Source organism: Megalopta genalis, chromosome 2 (genome assembly GCF_051020955.1).
Source record: "Megalopta genalis isolate 19385.01 chromosome 2, iyMegGena1_principal, whole genome shotgun sequence".
In the NCBI taxonomy this organism is placed as follows: Eukaryota; Metazoa; Arthropoda; class Insecta; order Hymenoptera; family Halictidae; genus Megalopta; species Megalopta genalis.
In genome coordinates, this window is record NC_135014.1 from 19399088 (window position 1) to 19421267 (window position 22180).

The 22180-nt window shown below is 35.7% G+C and overlaps 1 protein-coding gene across 9 annotated transcripts in view; it reads left to right on the forward strand.

Annotated features, from left to right (window-relative positions):
* LOC117220506 (uncharacterized) overlaps positions 1-22180 on the forward strand; it is a 138778-nt gene that overhangs the window by 103285 nt on the left and 13313 nt on the right. For 7 of the 9 annotated variants that reach the window (XM_076518696.1, XM_076518695.1, XM_076518694.1 and 4 more), the window contains 6 exons: positions 298-3328; positions 4001-4199; positions 7313-7426; positions 13933-14100; positions 17662-17904; positions 21323-21589. In XM_076518696.1, coding sequence (XP_076374811.1) covers positions 298-3328; positions 4001-4199; positions 7313-7426; positions 13933-14100; positions 17662-17904; positions 21323-21589 — 4022 coding nt within the window. Of the gene's footprint in view, positions 1-297; positions 3329-4000; positions 4200-7312; positions 7427-13932; positions 14101-15512; positions 15556-17661; positions 17905-21322; positions 21590-22180 lie in introns of those variants that run through there. The other 2 variants (XM_076518701.1, XM_076518700.1) reach the window with 2 other exon arrangements.

Here is a 22180-nt window from a genome sequence, read left to right on the forward strand (position 1 = left end):
TATACAGAGTGTTCCATAATTCATGGTACAAATTGGCTCAGGTAGAGTCTATGGATTGAAATAAGACGAAAATCAAGAATAACGTGGGAGCTTCGTTTTCGGGGAAATCAAATTGAAATTTATTTGAATAAAAATCAGTTTTCTGTTGACGATATCTGTCGATCAAATTTTACACGTAACTGTTATCTTTGATCTCTGCTTAATATCAAAACAATATTTTCTTCTCACTACATTGTCGACAGTAACAATACTATGTAGAGAAACATCTTAACAAGATCAATACTCCCTCTGTTTCAGGTACGTTCCTGCTGCTCTTCAGCACCGTCGCAGCTAGCATAGACGGTTTAGAACGTCCGCCGATATTATCGCTCGACAGAGACTTCGTGTCAAACGCGTCGGAAGCGCCAACAGCCGAAAAGAACAAAGCGATACCGAACAAAATCCCACGGGTAGCCGGAGCGGAGGAATTCGTTCCGCTGGATAGACGGGATAAAAGAGACGCGGAGCCGGTGTTTAGCGAGCTTGTTAACGATGCTAAAGCAGGGGACGGGGAGAAGTTGGCGGTACCGATCGACAAAGACTTGGAGGATCAAGGAATAAGGCCGCGGAACGAAGTCGACGGATTGCCGGGCTCGGATTCGAGCGGAGATAGCTCGAGGTTCGAAGAGACCGCTCACGAAACTTCGGGAAAGAGTTCGAGCACGAAGACGACTTCCGACGAGACGAACAGATTGTCCAGGACAAACGATTTGATCGTTGCAACCACGAAGCCCGCGTTGGAGGAGCCGAAGCCTGACGAGAAGAGAAACGAAACGATCCGCGACACGAGCCACCATGAAGCGAACAAAACCAATGAAGCAGCTCTGCTCGAGCCGGGACGTGAGGCCGATGCGCAAGCGAAGCTCGCTAGCTCTTCGGGCGAGTGGAACGTTTCCGCGACGAAATTGGAAACGAATAAGCTCGAGGACCGGTCGACCACGGGCAAAACTCCCTTGCCGGAGAAGCTTCAAGAGAGGACCAAGAAGCCGGAAGACACGAGCCCGGTGAAGAACGGCGAAGTGTCCGACCTGAAGGAAACGGACGAAAACAGGGGGAACAGCGAGCCTATCTCGTTGATCAACGACACGTACGTCAACTACAGCCACCATTCTAAGACCTCGACGGAGAAAAACTCAGGGACCGGCTCGGGAGAGCAGTCGAGAGCCGTCGAGAGCGCCACTAACTTTATCTCCGAAGATAGTGCCATAACTCAGAAGACCAGGGACCCGAAAGAGGACGTGGAGGTAGTCGGGAACGTAACCGAGATCGAGGTTCAAAGAATCGAAGACGGACGGTCCGAGAATTCGACGAAGAACACGCCGGAACTCGACGAAACGAGTGAAAGCCAAAGGTCGATTCCGAATTCCACAAGGACTAGCGAGGTCCCCGAGAAGCTTCTGCAAAAGCTAGTGAAACTGACGACGGAGAAACCGATCCAGGTGACCGCAGAGCCGCAGGAGGCTTCTAGTCTAGTCCCCAGAGGCAGGACGATCGCCTTCTCTGGGATCAACGAGTTCCCCAACCAAGAAGCCAAGCCTACGCCTACCTCGAGGATCGACGCGCCATTCACGAAGAAGGACGCCAGCACCGAGAAGACGGTGGAGCAGAAGCCGTATCCGTACGTGAAATCCACCGGCAAGGAAGAGGTCCACAACGGTAGCAATCAGGTAGACGCTACGACCGAAGAAGCCTCGGCGCTGGAGAACACGATCGGCAAGGGCCAAGTCGACGCGAAGTTCATTGTGACCGAGGCGTCGGACGTTCTAGAGAACAGCATCCAACAGTTCAAGCCGACGTACTACGAGAAAGCTGGCAACGAGTCCTCGACGACGCCGACGACACCGCTGCGCCCGTCGGGGGCAATTCTAACAACCACCGCGTCTCCGGTGCCCGAGGCGACCACGAACCAATCAACCGACGTGTCCATCGATCCGAAGACGATCGCGAAAACCGAGGAGAAACCCGCGACCACGGGCAACGACGTGCCTCGGTGGAGCGAAGGTCGCGACGCGATCACGGACAAGGGCAGCTTCGACATGACTGGCAACGGAATCACGGAAGTCAGCGTGAAACCGGAGCGTGAAGCCTTCGTCCACGAAGACGTCGTCGAAATGACGACCGCTTCGCTCTCCACGGTCCAACCGCAAGCGGAGGTCGGCGTGCCTTCGAACCCTGACGTTCAAACGAAAGCTGAGAGCTCTCTGCTGATCCGCTCGACGCTGAACGCTACGGAGCTCGCAACGACCTATCCGCTGATCAAAAGGAATTCTTCCGATGCGAATTTCACGGTCCCGACTGTTTCCGGCCTGGACGCCACGAAAACGCTCGAGAACGTCACCATGCCACCCACCGTGATCGACAGGATCGCCATCGGGAACGTCACCGAGCCTTCCAGCAGCCTGGACTCGAACGGGACGAACGAGATCCCGTCAGGCGTCACCAGTCCTCCGAGCACCGACGAGACGCTGCTGCCGTCGACGACGGCGATCGAGTACGAGTTCGTTGGATTAACAGAGGCGACCACTTTCCTGAGCCTGAACGTCACCGAGGACTTCCGCGAAGCAACGGATGACGTGACCACCGTGCCGACAGTACAGGACTTGGCCAATAGCGGCTTCGATAACGAGACATCCACGGTGAAGACCGCGACAGTCACGGAGAGCTCTGTTGTCGTCGAGACAGAGACTACCAATGCTGACGAGAGGTCGTCGCCGGTCACCGACGAGGCGGTTGCGGTAACTACAATGAACCCGACCACGCAGGCCAGGGATGACTCGACGGCTCAAGCGAACCTCATCGAAGAGGAGGTCGCCAGTTCGACTAAGGAGGATGACAGTCTGAGAACCAGCAGTGCCACGGATTCGTGGACCACCGTGAGCGACGACGATACAACCGTTACCGCGAGAACCGAGGAGTCCATAGCCCCAGTTTTTAAAGATTCCCAGCATACGATGAATGTTACCGAAACGCCAACAGAGTCCACGGTCGCAGCGAGTGTCAGCACGACGGCTGCCACTCCAGTCCCTAGCTCCAGCCCCTTTGTGCCAATAGGTCCGCGTACCGTGATCCCACTTTCAAGTACCGCGATCCCACTTTCAAGTACCGCGGCCACTCCAGTTGCTTCCGGCATACCCATGGAGACGACAGATGACACGAAAATGTCATCCGCCTCAAACGAGATCACCTCGTTGGTGCGCATCTTCATGGAGGGCACCTGGAATGAGATCTGCCCGAAGATCGACGCGCTGAAGACGGCACTTGCCAAGCTCCTGTCGTCTGGGACCAAGAGGTGAGTGTCTGGGTTTTCCGGTTTGCAGACGATTTTACTATGTAGGTTTGGTGATTATGATAGCGTACAGTTCAGCGTCCACTTTTCTGCTGATTTAAGTCACGAAGTAGCACGCATCCCCACTTCTTCGTTTAGGCGAATTCGCAGGACACATCGCCTCATTTATGTGTCAGTTTTCAGTATTGACTGCAGACGGTTAAATTTGCACTGCTGTTTTCGCTTAAGGGAGGCAGCTTCGATTTTTGTGGCCTTGAAATATGTTGTCAAGGTCATTATGCTGTGCAACTTTTTCATCGCACCTTGCACCTCGACATTAAAACAAATTCGGACATGTACAACGACTTAACTTTGAAACTAATTACTAATTTTTTTAAATTTGAAACTAATTAATTCATATTTTTGCTACGAAAAATTCCTTAACTTTTCTTAAGAATCGTTGAAGACCAACGTGACCACAAATTAACGAACCAAACGATGAGGAAATTTGGAGATGATATCGTAAAAGTTACCTTCGAATTAGGTCCAATCACATTGGTCAGGTCTCCCCGGGATAATCAAATTCCGAGTTTCTGTACACCGCTTTGAGGTTAATTAACGCGCACGTAATTAATCTTTGGCATCGCAGCGAGATGGTTCGCCGGCAGTAACATATCCTCGCCTCTCATGTTGCAGGTCGGTTTCTAATAAGCAAATTATGATCCATCGGCAGCCTCCATGTCCGGAGGTTTCCAACCCTACGCCGACGCCATCAGATATGCCGTCGATATTGGTTTACGTCGTTGACGAAAACGGGAGATTCGACAGCGCCATGACAACCAGCTTGCCCAGCTTGTACGAGGAGTCCAAAGAAACTGTGAAATTCCCATTTAAAGTGAGTCGACGCAGCCGAAACGTATTATAACAGACCACGGATGTTTATGCAAATTTATGTTGATAGAAAGTCATTTGTTGCAGAAATTCTTCTGTAAAATAGTAATAGCGTTTTGTCAATTCTAATTAACATTTTTTCGTAGATCTATGGATTTTTTACAGAACCTAAGGACCTATGAATTTTAAGCTAAAATTTGAGGATTATATGCAAAAATCTACGTTTTTCTCGTTCTTCATATTTTTTACTGTATGTAGAGTGTTCATTTTATCCTGCATCATTGTTTTTAAATTTAAGCAATTGCAATTTCTTGTCAGTTAAATACTAATTAACTTTGATAAGGAACATTATTTTGTCGGAGGGGGTGAAAAATCGTGGGGCCTAATTTGTGACTTACTCTGTATTTGTATATACATATACCATAAACAGTCCGTAGATCTGCGAAGTTTTCAAAAGGAAATCTACAGAATTCTACAAACTTTTAGCACCCCCTATATATTTTAAAAAATCTAGAATGACAACACTGAGTAAAACTGACAAATTATGAAATAAGAGTGTTATCCTCTGTTGCAAATATGAATAATGTTAATGAAAACGATAATAAACGTAGTCTGCAAAATCCAAATTCAGATACCTGAATACTGAATTTTATGTAGTTATGGTAACAATGAGTGGATAAAGTACAAAACACTATGGAGACGTCAGAACAATTTCATAATATTATTCCTATTTTCAATTTATCAAAGTTATTCAAAGTCTCTTTCTATTTCTTAGAATTGAATTGGAGAACGTTTATTTTGCGTAAGTGCCTGTGGTCTATAAATGTTTCTATTATTTACGTAATAATATTATTATCTAGATTAGACATAATCTAACCAATTTTAATGACTTTGAGAAATTCGTTATGTACGTACGTAGAGGTCGACGCACCGAGTAACTTTCTACACATAAATTCCGAGATAACATGCTAAAGATTTTTCAATATATTTTATTGCTCTGTTTGTGGAACATTTTATTATTATCATTCCTATTCTACAATGCCGATTGCGCAAAGTATATTAATGTTGGGTGATGCCACCCAAACACCTTCTCTAATTGCTAATTTCTCTAAATTAAAAATATTTTTCATGTAATTTGTGTGGTATACAGGTTGAAAGGTGACAAACGGTAGCATGTCAATTATTAACTAATTCAAAGATATTTAATTTAAATATTTAAATATTGAGATGTTCATGTATTTAGTTATTTGAGATGTGCAATTTACGTGACTCATTCTGTATAATAGTTCCACCTTCTAAATATCTTCATTTCTATCATTTAAACGAAAATTGAACATTTTTTTAGTGAAGAAATAAACTTAGTTCTTGAGGACATATTGCAAAGTCATTGAAATCAGTTAGTTCATGGATAATCTAATTACGTTAATTAATATAATTATTTAATAATACCTGAACTCTCTTTACAGTTTGTTCCTCTTCTGTTTCTTCTTTTATTGCTATTTACACTATGTTGTACCAAATATGTGTTTTAAAAGTTGCAAATTTTATTACTCAAAAACAATATTTGTTGATAATTGAACATATTAAATATATATATTACTTTTGTGCGATAACGTTATGTTACACATGAATAATTATGGAGTAATATGTACAAAGAGATACATGAAAGATGACAAAAGTTGTCCAAGACAATTGCTTCTCAAAATAATTTTGTTATGAGATTCTAAGAAAATCGATGTTTGTTTTAAATTGAGACTCTATTTCTATTTCATTTTGTAGTAAACATTGAATTTTCCATGTTTTTATTATTTTATACTTTATCTAAGAATAAAATACAACAGTTTGTCTAGAATTAGTTTGACATGCAAATTCTTTTGCAATTTCTTTTGTACAGTTGTTATATAAATTAGTTAAGATTTAGAAAACATTGATGATCTCAAAATATCATAACGAAATTAATTTCTGAGTAAATATTTCTACAATAAGACGAATCCTTTCAAGTAATTTAATTTTATATCTAGTGTAGTATAGTAATGTCTTTATTTAAATTCATTGAGGGTGCAATCATAGTTAATTATACAAAAATAAAATTTTTCAACAAATAATGGTAATATTCGATGAGTACGAGATAAATATCATTTTATTGTACGATTCACTGTTTCAAAGTTAATTAGTGACAATTAGCATATGGATTGCCACACTTTCTAATACAGAGAGCGAAATAATAATTAAGGAAAACAAGCTTGTTGCACGAAGGGATAATGCTGTTTAGTGACCGTATGATTAGGAAAACAAACGTGACGCTAGAAATTGTAGGTTGGTAATAATACTCTCGCATTACGAAATCAAATTGAACAGCTTTAGAGTCCGTAATTACTAAACTCGCTAATGTGATCATAGGAATCGACGTAAAACTAAGTATAAAAGTTTTATTGTACCTGTATAATAGGAAACGATTTGTAATGAATATTGTTGACGTCTATTCTATTTAACTAATTTTCGTAATACGCATTCAATTATTCTCCAGAGAGCTTATCATTATATGTAGCATTTATTAAATGAGATCGTTAACATTTTCTTATTTCAAGTGAAATATACAAGTGAATTTAATAATTTTACTGAATTTAATTAATAGTTTCTTATGTTATGTAATTTTCGAAGTAACATAGTGTCATGAAATATATGTTAAAAATAGGTCTAATACTTGAATAATTAAATGATCAGAATATTGTAGTAACAAGTGAACCATTGAAGACTTAGAATATTTAGTAATAATTGAATAATTAGAACACCTAGTAATAATTGAACGATCAGAATATTTAATAATAATTGAAGAATTGGAACCTGTACTAACATCTCATCATCGAATTTTTAAATTATTTATCGTTAAGAATAATCACTTTCAACGCATCTCAAATTCGATCAATTTTTACACTTTTCTTTTTAGTTAGCATTTCCTTGAGAATTACTATCCATAATTATTTATGTTTATGTAACAATTTTTGTCGATACAAAAAATGATGTAGTGTTCGTTTGTGAGCAGATATCAATATTAGATGAATTATCGATTCATATAACATAGTTAACGTATGCCGCCGCTTGACCCACTCTTTTCAGATACACAGCTTTCTTCTGGTACAGGAAACGATCCAGGATTCCGGAAATGCGATAGCAGTCGTTGTGGTCTCCGTGGTTGCTTTCATTTGTCTGGTTCTTCTGGCCGGTCTCCTGGTAAGAGGACTTTTTTATCTTCGTTTCATTTGTCACTTGCAACAAAAAAACCGACAGCCTCTGCTGGGTCAGTGCAAACGTTCGTGCTCGAGTTCAATGGACGTCGCTATATCATTTGTTTAATGGAACCCACGCGTGTCGAGGTTCGATATTTCTTTATTATTACTATTTATTCATTTATTTGGCTGGCCAAGGAAATTTGGTGAATACATACATTCACCGACAAAAGTTAAGAAACTGTACAGGGTGTCAAGAAATTATACGTCGTGACCTTCGTAGCCAAATTCCACACTTTCGGATCGGTGAAGATCTGTTAAAAAAGTCGACCGTGAAATTGATCTTGACCGGTTTTCTTCGAGGTCAAATTTTTTTAACGATTGCATCGTATTCAACTCGTCCCAAAAGAACCATGTGATGAGTCATTTCTGACACGTGGTTCCTTTGGGACATTTTATCTTCTCAATGAGTAGAATGCAATGCAATCAGAAAAAAGTTAATATTGAAAGAACTAGTCAAGGTAAATTTTGCGGTCGACTTTTTTAATAGATCTTCACCGATCCGAAAGTGTAGAATCAAGCTATGAAGATCATGACATTAGTATCAAAAATTCGTTAACTTTAGATACTTGTAACTTTTGAACCAATGAGTTCCGCACATCGAAACGTGTATTTTTGATGTTTTCTCGTCAATGTCTCCAAGAATATACCATAAAAAGTCGCAAAAATTTGGTCCCCTAAAGCAAAGTTTAACCTGTAATTGAACATTTTATTGGTATTATAGATCTACTTAGTAAATTCGGTTGTTATTTTCTTAAATAACCGTGCATTTTTCTTGACGCGCAGTAGTTGCGATCGATTAAGCCCAATGTCATCTGTCGCAGAAAATCGGCTTGACCGTGGCACCACGTCTAATTGAAAATCATCATGTCTGAATTTTGCGAATTATGAACACTCTGTGCCAAGAGTTGTTTTACAGTTTTGGTAAATCTCCTGAATCTTATTTAAGTCAATGTCCACTGTTACACCTTTCTGGAATTCGTAATGCACTACAACGTTCAAACTTCCGGAACACAAAAGTTTAACGTCGAGGTAACAATGAAATATCGTACTTCTTGCGATGTTTGCACGTACAACAATACGTATTTTTTTACAAATAAATAATTTCGCGATATCTTTTGACAACAGGCACGAACTTTTGCACTGACCCAATTGTTTGCTTGCGCTTCTTTCCTTGAATATATTCGTTAACTAACATCTAACTGGAAGACGATTGTACTAATTCTTTTGTGAACGAAATAATAATATATAATAACTTTTTAGAGGGAGAGTTATTTCACTGTTTTATCTCAATTTTTCTTGTAAACTACATGTATAAATAAATGTTTCGAACACAGAAGTTGTTTGGAATATAGAAGAGAGTTGAGTGTTTTGTTTACATACACTACGTGTTTATCATACGCAAATATATTACACAGACGCAAATGAAAGAGAAATTATTTATTGCATGAGAATATAGCTGTGCGACTATACTGTATCATTTTTCTCTGACAATCAATTGATCGAAATCATACAGATATCCTAATTATCAGGATCATTGTACGGCAATGTTAACTCATTTTCTTTGTCATGTTCTATAAAAGTATGATTTTTCAATACACAGGAAGTCCCGCATTTTTCCATACATACTTCGGCAGTGGGTTCTACAAGTAAAAATAAAACTGAAATATTATATAACAAAAAGTCCATAAATGGTTTGTTAGGAATTTATGAGAAAAATGGAAAATATGTCTATGTCAAAATGACGCCAGCCTTGACGTAATCTTGACATCGACGAATTATTGAATTCAGTCGGTTGCGATTTCGCAGGCGATGTTGAATTTTGTAATTAATTCGTCTCTTGCATAGTCCTCACGCGACAAGACTGCACCTCTGCATTACCTCGGCACCTACATTCCCCCTCTTACCAGCTGCGGCAGTGGGGCAGCTAGTAAGAGGGGGAATGTAAACGCAAAGGTGCCGTTCTTGTCGCGTGAGGACTATACAGTAGCGTTATCATACCTTTCACATTTCTCAACTTCTCAACTTCATAACTTCTCAATGAAGCATCGACTTCTTGTTACACAACATTTTAATCTTATTTTTACATGTAGAACACACTGCCGAAGCATGCAAGGAAAAATGCGGAACACCCTGTATATTGACGTTTAACGCACGCTGCTCAGATTTTCACGCACCTCGCAAAACGGAACTTTTAAGTGTCTGATCTAACGAACGAGGATTTAGCTGCGCAGGTCCGCAAAAGTCTATGTTCTCTGAAAGGCCTCGTCGTACTTGCATTAAGCTCATTTCACATGGTCTTAACTCATCCGCCCACATTTGTGATTTATACAGTGTATGTAGCAACGAATCATAAGTAAATATGTGTGTCTGTGTTGTCTCGCTTTTGTCGATCGGAAGCAGTGGCTTCTGAACCTTTGACTCGATTATCGATTTCGAGAGATGTAAGTGTCGCTTTTTAAAAAAAAAGCCGGACGTTTTTAATGAAAATATTTTCGTAAACCGGAAACAGTTTGATTCGGTACACATTTTGAAAATAGTTAAACTTTTCGAAACATGTTACTTATTCAGCACTTTGAGTACTATGTGGACTAAAACGCGATCCCAGCTAAGCAAAATGAGTTTTGTCTTTACATATATTTTGTGGAAGTTGAACAAAAGTTGATTATTTCCTTGTAATATAATGCTTTTAATATTAGAAATGATATTTTGAAATTATCCTATTAGAAGAAATTAATTATACATATAATATTTTACCACTAGTAAATAACTCCTACTGATACTAAATAATTGGTTAGTGTAAGGTTATTCATTTAAACTCACGTCTCTGCATCGATGTTTACTTAAATGGATTCTATAATTAAGTTCGATGTCATAAATATAATTAACACTACGTTTACCAAAGAAGTCAAAGAACATCTGTTAACATTTTAATATAACACTATTACTTACCAAAGGGGTAAAAAGACATTTCAATTAATAACACCATTTGTACAAACAAAGTTAAAAGATACCTTTTAAAATTTTAATTGGACTCCATTTTGACCAGAGGGATCAAAAGAAAGCTTTTAAAATTTTAATTTAAAATTATAATGCACACAGCTATAATTATTTTTCCTCGATCGACTTTTCAACGTTTCCTGTAATGATTAAAAAATTAATTAAAAATAAATACATATATGTATATATAAAATGTAATTATAATTATGTACATATATATATATATAAGATGAAAAGTCAATCGAGGAAAAGTGATTAAAAACAGAAAATAATTATAAATTAAAATTTTAAAAGCCGTTTTTGAAATTCTTTTGGTAGATATAATATTAATAGTAATATTGAAATAGTTAAGATGGTTTCCAATTAATCAATTACAATTTACAATATGTCATTTTATTATTTATAATTCATTTTATTAAAAATTGAAGTCAATAAATTTCATGTTTTTTACGTAATATTCATTGCACATATTTTCTCCTCAAATTCCATTGTACATAAAAATCGAAAAATTCCATTCCAGAAAATTTAATTATTGTCCAACAATTTTCCTCGTTTTATGTTCACTTCACATCGATCCATTTACGTAATGATGCCTTCTTTCAAACGGAACTGCACCTTCCATTTCACACAAAAGTTACAATCGGTGGCATAAGCGTGTAGAGAAAAATCGTTAGAAGCTCAATAATTTAGAAGACACTTTATTTTTGGTACATAAAAGTCCTGACGACAACCGCAATAAAGTATCATATTACGGATTGTATATTTGACGCGATGACTCAAAGTTCGCTATTGCAAGCAATAACATGAAATATTTCTTAGAATATTGACATCTTGGTAACCTTGCTTTACAGCGCTTATGGTATACCATTTATGACCTATACACTATGGACGATTCGTTCTGTACACAATTAAGTATTCATGTGGACAATTGAAATTTCGATAATCGACGTTTTGGATAATTGAAATTCGGATAGTCAACGCTTCGGAGAATTCAAATTTGGATCATTGAAATTCAAATAATGGAAATTTGGATAATCGACGTTTCATATACTTGAAATTGAAATTCGGAAAATCGACATTTCGAATATTGAAATTCGGGTGATTGAAATTCGAGATTATTAAAATTTGGATAATCGACATTTCGCTCAATTGAAATTCAGGTAACTGAAATTCGGACAAACGACGTTTTACTTAATTGAAATTCGACTAATTGGCATTTCGAATAATTGGAATTCGACAAATCGTATTTCTAATGATTGGAATTCGAAAAGTCGTCATTTCGGAGAATTCGAATTCGGATAATAATCGTCGTTTCGAATATTTGAAATTCTGATAATAAACGTTTCTTCTATATTCAGTATTTGACAAATGAAAAGTTATTGCCCGACTTTTCAATCATTTCCGTCACTGGTGCACTGGCATTTACGGAGTCGTATAAATATCATTGCCGTCATTATCGAATACCTCGTCACGTCCTCGCCGTTGGAAAGCGAAAGGAAAATATGGATATGCGAGTCCGTTTGTTCGATTGATTAAACGACTTCTTCTGTCGAGCATAAAACCTTCGGATAACATCGAGATCAATTGCGGTCTCGCAGAGTCGCGATGCATTGCGATACTTGTTGCAAATAAAAGATACGACGCTCGGCCTTGAGCCGGTGATTAGATCGAGCAACAATCGCCGCTTCATTGATTTCCATCTTAGGCATTCCTTGTGGCCGAGCTCCGTTGTTAAAACACGTTTCGCGGGAAGAAACATAAATCATTACATGATCATCGATGTTCGACATTGTCCATCCTCGGTCAGCGGTGTGAATTCACGTCGTTGTTTACTCGGTTGATGTTGTAATACGTAATATACTGGTCTGCTGCTGCTCGCTGTTCAAAATCGAACGGCTATGCATAAACGAGAATATTTAATATAATATATTTGTAATATCAGTATACTTCTATATAAAGTTTTTGAAGTTATTCTGAAGAATAATAATAATAATTTATTGAAATATAAATATATTTCGAACATTTAATAATAATAATAAATTTAATAAATACTTTTCGAAGGATTATAATATACAATGGATATATAAATATACATTAAAAAAGGCTTAGTGTAATGATAAGAATGTATATGTATAATACATTTATTATTTTATATATATATGCGAAAAATAGTTCATGTAGTGTTGAATGATTTCGACAGGAGCACATTTTGATGTTGATAGTATTTTTTAGAAAATGTGCTGCTGAAAATTGAGAAGTTAAATATTTGTGAATGTTTAAAAACAGGCGCAGGTGAATTTAATGACAAATGAAAAGCATACGTCTACAAAGGAATTTATCAAAATGATTTAATCAAGTCAGATGTGAGTTTTCTTTGTAAATCGTATTGCGATGACATATGATATTGTTCACAGAACATGTAATTTGGAAATGATTTTAAGCATTAAAAAAACAAATTTGTTGAAAAACATAATTTTCTACAAACTTATTACGTGAAAATTATATAGATTAAGGAATTTACTATCTAATGAGATCTCGTGTGACACTCATTGATATAAAGAAAATCCATTAGAAAATAATAAGTTCTTTGCTTACAACATATAGTACCATTAGCCCTCAAGGTGCTAATCTCATCATTTTAAATAATGAAATCATGCTGCATTATTTATCAAATAACCTACTTTCGGATTAACAAACAACAGTGCAAACGGACTCTGCTTTATGTCCTGCTTAATTTGTTTAGTTTTGCAACTATCCATTGAAATGCTCCATGTTCCTTGATTAGACACTCTAACCTTTAACCTACTCAGTATTAAAATTGAAAGTATTACCTTTGTATATAGTATTCGACACTCTTTTGTGCCGAATACAGAATTACATATATATTAATTAAGAAAATAAATATTCAACGAATGGCATATACATTCCTCTTGAAAATCGTGTAAGAACGAAATAAAACGAACGAAATTTATAATTTTATTTATCAATTTTTTTTTTAATGTGGTTTTTCTACGAACTTTATTGAAACATGTGGAAACTCAAATTAATTATCTTCTAATAAACAATTTAGTACTTTTATGTAAAAAAATAACGAGCTGCGTCGACTAGACCATCAAAAAATATGCGATTCCATTTAAGAAAACTGATTATGTGACCCCGAAAACTATCCAACTTTTGTTTGAAACTTTCGTCATTATTATCGACGGTTTGCAAGATATATTTGTCTAGATCGATTCAAATGGATTACCCTGTGTGCATGGACAAGAAATAGTGTCGAGCGCTATACCAACACTTCAAGTGTCATCGAACGAGCTACCACCTCACATTAACGTTGATATCCTGCCTCGAGTGGCTTAGAAACGATTCATTTGCAGAGTGGCTGAGTTTTTAATGTCGTATTCTTTAGGCAACGGACGTTAAACCGGCTTATCGAGGAATTTTTCTTTGCAGTTCATAATGAGAAAAAGGCAGACGAGATTCAACTATGGCGAGCGATGTCGTCCGGTCTCTCTGGATGCTTACAGCGTAGACAGTGTCTCCGCGTACAACAGCGTGAGACGCAAAGGGGTAGCTAGGTCTTCGAAAAGGAGTTATGGGAATCCGACGTTCGAGGATTCGGTAAGTAATGATCAGTATAAATACATTTCATAATTTATTCCATCATTTTTCTCTAGTCGATTTTAAGTAACGATGATTTATTTCGCAATCGATGTAAGATAATTAACATTGCAATTTTGACAATTTTTATAGTACAATTAGTGTAAAACCTAGGCTCATAACTAAACTGCGGATTTTATGCATCTATTTAAAAAATTAATGCATCATCTGCATAATAGCAAAAACATTTCAAGAATTCAACACAAGAACTACCGACGATTGACGTACACTCCCCTCCAAAAGTATTACAGCACCTTCTTATTTAATATAAATTGCAGTTATTCATTCAGTTTAGGTAATGCCTGCGAATTTTATGGCGTCATATCGTCGAAAGTACATATTAAGTTATAAGTGTTTGTTACTTATTCGATTAATTTTCCCATTTATTACATTCTGTTCGTTAAAAACGTACATTAAGTTCATTTCATACTCCTCGCTTGGTAAGACACGCATCATTTCCCGATGTGTTTTCTAAATGTGTGGAACATAGTACAAAATACATTGAACCAAATGGAAACAGAAATAATAGACGAAATAATAAAACGGATGCCGAAATTAGTGCAAGAAATAATTAAAAACGCGGTGGATGTATTGCCGGAACGAAACATTAATTCTCTTTTATAAAATTGACCTTATTTTTATTATACTGTTAAATATATGTAACCTACTTGTTACAGTTTTATAAAATTAAGTTTGAAATAATAATTTCCTATAGGTTTCTCAAATTTATTTCATTTTCTGTAAGTGTCCTAATACTTTTGGAGGGGGTTTATACCTACTTCTACCACCCTTCTACCCTCCTTCGTGGTTCTCATGTTAAGGATGCTGTTGAATTACTTTTAAATGATAAAATATTTGTTAAAAAGGAAAATATGTTTATGTAGCTTCTGCGTGGTGCAATTAATACAGGTAATTTATATTTTGTATTAAGATCCGCAGTATACTGATGACACAGTGATCTGAAAAGTGGCACTTGAAGAGGAAAAATTATTTTAAATGGTATTTAAACAGTATCAGTTACTTTGAAAGGAAGTTTAATACATCACGTTAAAACATTAATCCTGATGAAAATTACGGTGCAGCTTCTTTCGATTATTAACAATGTATACATAAATCTCCTCTGAGAATTTCTGAATAAATAAAAGGGAAATGTTCAGTAGATAACGCAAAATTTTACAAGTAATTTGTAAATGGTAATATTTAAATTCCACAAGACGTCTCTAAGTATAGGGATAATAAATTCAATAAGATATTCTATAGGGGGTCCATATCGTAGAATAAGACTAATGTGATGTTTAATTTAACGTTTATTACATTTTCCTTTTAATTGAAAGAGCGATGTTCTGCTGTTGAATTTATTTTTCTGTTTACAGCATGCATTTATCACGTTCTTGTAAATATAAGTTCATTGCACAGGTAAATTTCTCAGACTTGTGTTCTTGTAGAATTTTTCAAATATTATTCGTACATTCAAACACTAATGTAATAACATTATTTCGTTTCATGTTCATTTTTCTTAATATAAGAAATCAGTGCTTCCACAATATAGCTTTCACGTTCCATCTAGATATCTGATGAGCGACTTCATCTAAATCATGATATTTGTAATTAATTCTCATCATCATGATATTGTAATTCATTTCGTACAAATAGATCGATCTAATTAAATGAATCTAAAGGCTACGAAATAACTATCCCCGATGAGATTAAACGAGTACGTGGACTCATTACGAAGAAAAAATTTGACGCAGTAGAATGCGTGCCTACGGTAGCCAAGACCGAACATTTTTCGACACCCTGTACAGCGACCCGATAGAAAACAATTTGTGGGCACGGAATTGAATTCCGCGCGTAATAAACGTCGTTAAACGAGAAAGCAGTGCCGCGCAAACTGATTAAATAGTATATCAAAGAACGCTGCCGACTTAACCACGTTAAACTAGCCTTCATTTAAATTCATCAAACTGCGACAACTTTGAAAGCAATCCAGAAAATTGCGTCCAGAGAAACCGATACGACGCGGTGCACAGTAGGCTGGAAACCGTTTTTCGTGGCCTAAATTGAATTTTTGAAGTTACAATCTCAAAAAGGAATTAAATCGATTGACAACCCTTCGAAGCTTCAAAATCCATACTATTATATTAGCGATTTGAAATAATTATATGTGCTGGGACAAAAGTAAAACATTTTAAGTGAATCATTATGAAGCATGTACCAACAGGTTTGAATTAATTTTTTATACATACTACTATTCGTGTTATCATTATTTAAATAGTTCCTCAAAATTATTAAATCGCTGAGCTTGCACAAGGCCTGTTATGTTTCACCCGCAGTCCCACTTTCTTTTTCAATCGCTATTCTTCTCTACATTCGGATTCTGGACCTCTTTAGATCCGAAATTACATCAGTCATGGTAAGAATAGTGTGTATGTGCGAACCATCACATAGCCAGAGCTTGCGTCAACCGTTAATTTCTTAAACAATTCCATATAATAGCCAATTCCTTTCGTTTCTAACAGACAAGGATTCATTCTTCTGTATGTATAATGTTTTCTTTTTATGAAGTTTTCTATATGACTTGATAATGGTGGCAACTTCTTTAAATTTCACGAAAAATTGAAATTTTGTCAATACATAATTCTTTTGATTGAAACATTATTGTTAAAGTAATGATTAACACGTTATTGCAACGTATGTACTTAAAGGATTAATATGCATGTAATAAACTATGTAGCATAACCTCTAACCTTGACATAACCTCTAACTTTGATGACATTTATAAGTTTCTGCTGACTTTAATCATCGGCCACAAGAAAATTCAGGCAAATATTAAAAAATAGAGTTCACCGTATTGTAACAGAACCAGTAGTTTTCAAGTGTAACACCAATTTCAATCGATTTTTAGTTGCTGAAACAGTCTTTCTAACCTACAGTGTTTCCATTTCATACGACTTACTGTATACTTTATGCATATGAATTTGAATAAAATTTGTTCAAATATAAATAAATTTGCTAATGTAAAAATGATTTTAGCACGTGATATAGCAATTTTATTTTCCATCTCCGAGTCACCTGTCGAGTGCAAATACATTATTATTAATATATTTTTGACTCGACAATACTTTAACAGTTAAAGTATACAGTAAATTCTCTCCAATCGTCCTCCAGCTTGTAAACAAAAATGGATAATTTGGAAAGATTATTCAAGCCTTGCGGCTCGTTTTTATAATTGCCGATTGTCAACAACTATAAAAATGATCCGCGAGGTTCGGATAATCGTATCTTCTCTTCCCAAATTGTCCACTGAAAGAATTTATTTAATAACTAATAGTAAATAAAAAAAATAACCTTGGCATAACCTTAACTTTAAAAGTATCGCTGAAATCATTTTGGCCACAAACAACGACGCTTCAGCTCGCTGTGCGACGACTAGGCGGTTGCTGAAACTGCTTTTAGCCCTGTTATCGTCGCGATAAAAGCCACGAAAGTCGTATTCCTACGAACATTGCGTTCTCGTTCCAGAGCGCCATACCGTCCCACCCTTTGAATTTTGCCGGGCTTTCATCTTTCTGTAACGACGTTAACGCAATCAACGAGGAATTCTCCAGCATTCCGCAAATTTCGGCGAAGATAGACGAGCTGCCGGCCGGGGCTGAAGTGAAGAACAGATACGCGAACGTGATACCACTTCCGGAAACGAGGGTGCCGCTCCAAAAAATTAACAACGACTCTCTTACGGAATACATTAATGCTAGTTACGTCAGGGTGAGTATTTTACTATTATTTATTAACGCTTTGCACGTTTCAGCTGGTCGAGTATTTCCGAGGGTTCCTTCCCTTATCGATGGGATGATTCGTGCAATTTGAGAGAACGGAGTGACGGCAACTCGGGGGCTGGGGGTAGTGACGACACAGTGTGTTCAGATTCCACGAGAAAGACTCGGTGCGCGTCTTAGTTTATACAGGGTGTCTCACTTACATGTGACCGCCCTATTAACTTCTTTAATTTTCAGAAAGTAAAAAATTTATGTGTAATTTGAATAGTATCACGTGGTCAATATTTTGAAAAAAAACAACCCTTGTGGGATTCTGACCACGTGATACTATTCAAACTACACATAAAAATGTGTAGGGGTGATAGATATTAGGGGGTGACAGATATTAATCTATCGGGAGATTAATATCTTCTATCTGTACTTTTCATTAATCCATTTTCTATTTTCAATTTCGTAATATATTTATATCTTTTTCTTTCTTCCCTTGTATTCTTTTCTACAGTCTCTCTTCTCAATTTACAATAATTTCATTGGAACGTGACGCGTGATACACGATTAAATAAAAAAAAACAAAATATTAATCCTCCAAGATTTGAACCAACAGAGATTTAAGAACCTGCTACAACCTTCGCTACCAATTACCACAGCTGGTGCAATACGTTTTAATTAGTTCAGTGTTTGCGGAAATCATAAAGATTAAATGCGAAATATCGTCAGAAGTAATGATCCGACAGCTTCAATTATGATTAGATCGCTGAATTTTTCAACAAAATATCAATTTTCTGCATCGTTTGCAAAAACTTGAAAATAAATAGCAGATCCATTCTTTCTTCAATCATTTTAATAGATTAAAAATAATGCATTGACATTTTTAAATTCTTTCAAATTTATTATTCCAATTATTTCAAATTGCACAATTGCACAATTTTGTCATAAATGCATAGCATCTGCAGTCTAATAATGATTTTTACCAAGGGTACTAATTTTGCATACAGCGCATAAATTTATTTTCCACTTAATTTTATTTAAAAAAAAGATGGGAATCTGATTGTGAGATACAAGAATTAAGATCAAATTAACATTTTCTTTACAGAAGAAGAAGTAACAATTATTGCGTTCGAGATAGCATTTATTATAAACATTAACGAGTCTCTAGCAGACTCCCTTGCAACATTGTAATTGTTAGCAGTGCACCAGGCAGCCGCAGATAGATAGTTAACAAAGCACATCAGTGTGTTCCGTGTGATCCAAGCAAAGGCAATAGTTAACACAGCGTTTTGTCTGCATGAGAAAAGGATGTTGCATAATGCATTACGAAGAATACGAATGCTTATTGCATAAGCTGCGAGCGCAGCAACACGCGGAAGCGGGACGGACGTTAACACCTGTTTGCACTGAGCGATTAGGAAGTTGAAATTATGCTTTTGTAGTAACAGAAATGATAATTGATCATCCACAAGGCGATTGATTCGGTGTCGTGATTATGTAAATACGAATAAGAAATATTACCACCTGATCTGCATCAATAAGCGTTTGCGATTGATTCATTCTGCAAACAATTATCTTCAATTAGTAATACGGGATATTGATTTTGATGCCCCTCGTAAATAAAATTCCATGACCTCTTTGTACATTAATTACAAAAATAACATTACAACTGTAATGATTCGAACGTTATGATACGTTCACAGTTACGTTGAAAGTGCACAAGTGCACTTTCAAAAACAATATTGTATAATAATATATTCGGAGAAAGAATTAAACATGAAAATTATTCTAATTAAATGTGATAGATATTTATGAAATCAGATATTGTATTATTAAAATATTGTTACTATATTGTGTACAATATTGTACGATAATGTATTGACAATATTTTAATATTATATTTCGTTACACAAATATCTATCAAATTTAATTAGAATAATTTGTTTTTAATTTTTCTTCCGATTGAATTCCACATCACTGAAAATGTTCGGTGATTGTACAATATTGTACATTATAGTACTTAATTACTCAATTTTCGATAATTAGATTAAATAAATTGCTGTCACACTAGGAATAAAAAGAAGTTATCTAATCTATAAGAAGCATGTTCAAAAATATTTTGTGAATAATTAATGTATTTAACTAATGTCTGCCTTCCTAGGATCAATGTTTCTTTGAATACACTTTTCCTAATGTATGTATCTATTTATATGTAAACTATCCGTGTTTCAATTAGTGAATGTACATGTGTTATGCAATGCACATCGAAATTCATTCGGCGCAATATCCTCTACTTCGTAATTAACATGAGCATGGTCCGAGTAATTAGTGGTATGAATCAATATCCTGATCCAGCACTCGCACATTTGTCGGAGGTATTATATGATATTTAGATTGAAATCGATTCAGTTGTAACTATCAGATTCCTGCCGACATACTAATGTCTAATAACTCATCATCAGAGTTTGTTAGTTAATGTTAATTGCTAATCAAACATCTCATTCATGGCCGCGAAACCAATATGTATGCTGAAATTGAGCAACTAATTTCATCTAAATATACATGCAAATGTATTAGATTACTGTAAAAATTAACAAACTTTTCGTATATGCTACAACAGACGATTTTTATTTTACGTTTACGAAACACTGTTCTGAAAAGTGTTTCTGTTCAGCTGTTTTGGCTACTCAGAAGCATATTGACTTGAAAAGGCTGTAGAAAATGATTTATAATAAAAATGAAATTTACACACGTAAAATTACCTTTTGTCCATTATTTTGAGCTTTTGAGAAATTTGATTTTGATTTCCAAAGTCCATACAGAATTATTTATAATAAAAATGCGATTTACACACTTCCAGTTTCTGAGGCATTTAATTTTGATTTCAAACGTAATGCAAAATTATTTATGATAAAAACGGGATTTATACATCTAAAATTATTTCTCATTCATCACTCTTCGCTGTTGAAAATTATGGATACATTATGTTGCTGTGCATTAGCAGGTACTTTTATTTATACTAATGTTTGCGACATGATTTTATTTCAGTTAATAAACTCCATTAAAAATCCAAAGTCACATCATCAAAGAGAAAAAAAAACAGTAATATAAAACAGAAAAAGAGCACGCCCGAGATCAAAATTTGTTATAACATTTACACTAAACTCACATATTTGTTGTAATTGGACGACAGTTATTTATAGAAAATAAAAATTGTCGAATTTAATTGTAAGAAACATAAGCAACATGAAAATGTCTTTCTACTTTTAATAATTTCAACAGATTGAAAATAATGTAACAACAACTTTAAACTATTCCAATGTCTCCACAATTTCGTACTTGACCCTATGAAGAATAAAAGTTGACTGATTGAGTGAGATGCCACTTCGCCTGTTCCATATAAATGTTTGTATTTCCAGGGACCAAAGAACGCGATGAGGTACTATATCGCTTGTCAAGCACCAATGGAGTCGACTGTTACCGACTTCTGGAGAATGATCTGGGAGCAGCAGTGCAAAGTGATCATCATGTTAACCGATCTCGTTGAAAATGGAGTGGAAAAGTGCACCGAGTACATTCCACCCTCGGAAATAACTGATTGCCACCGGTTGTACGGTGATTTCCAAGTAACTCTGAAGAAGAGAGAAACCAAAGAAAAATATGCCATTTCCACGCTTCATTTAAAGGTAAACGACTTTTTTTGTTATTCATAGAATCGCTGTACTGTGATATTTCTGAAACATATTACTATCAATTTATTAAATTCGTAATTTACTAGATCGACAGTACATTGGATAAGTCAATGAAATCCAGAATACATTTATCAGATTAGTGATACATTCGTTACACTTATTAAATCACTAATATATTTATTAGATTAATAATAAATTCGTTAAACTTATTAAGTCAATAATATATTTATTGGATTATAATAATAAATTCGTGAAACTTATGAAATCAATAATACATTTGTTATATTAATAATAAATATATTAAATTTACATCAGGAATACATTTCCTAAATTAATAACATATTTATTAAAGCCATAATAATTTTATTGTAATACTTTTACACTGAATTATTGTAACATTTATTGTAAATTATTGTAAAATAATGGATACAAATTCCATACTCCTCTGTAAACATTAATTAATTTATATATGTATATTTTTCAGGCATGTTAGACTATGCCTCGTCATATACTTGTACATAATTACTTAATCAGAAAAGTATTGATAAAAATCTATCAACTAAATTAGTATATTATTATATTCAT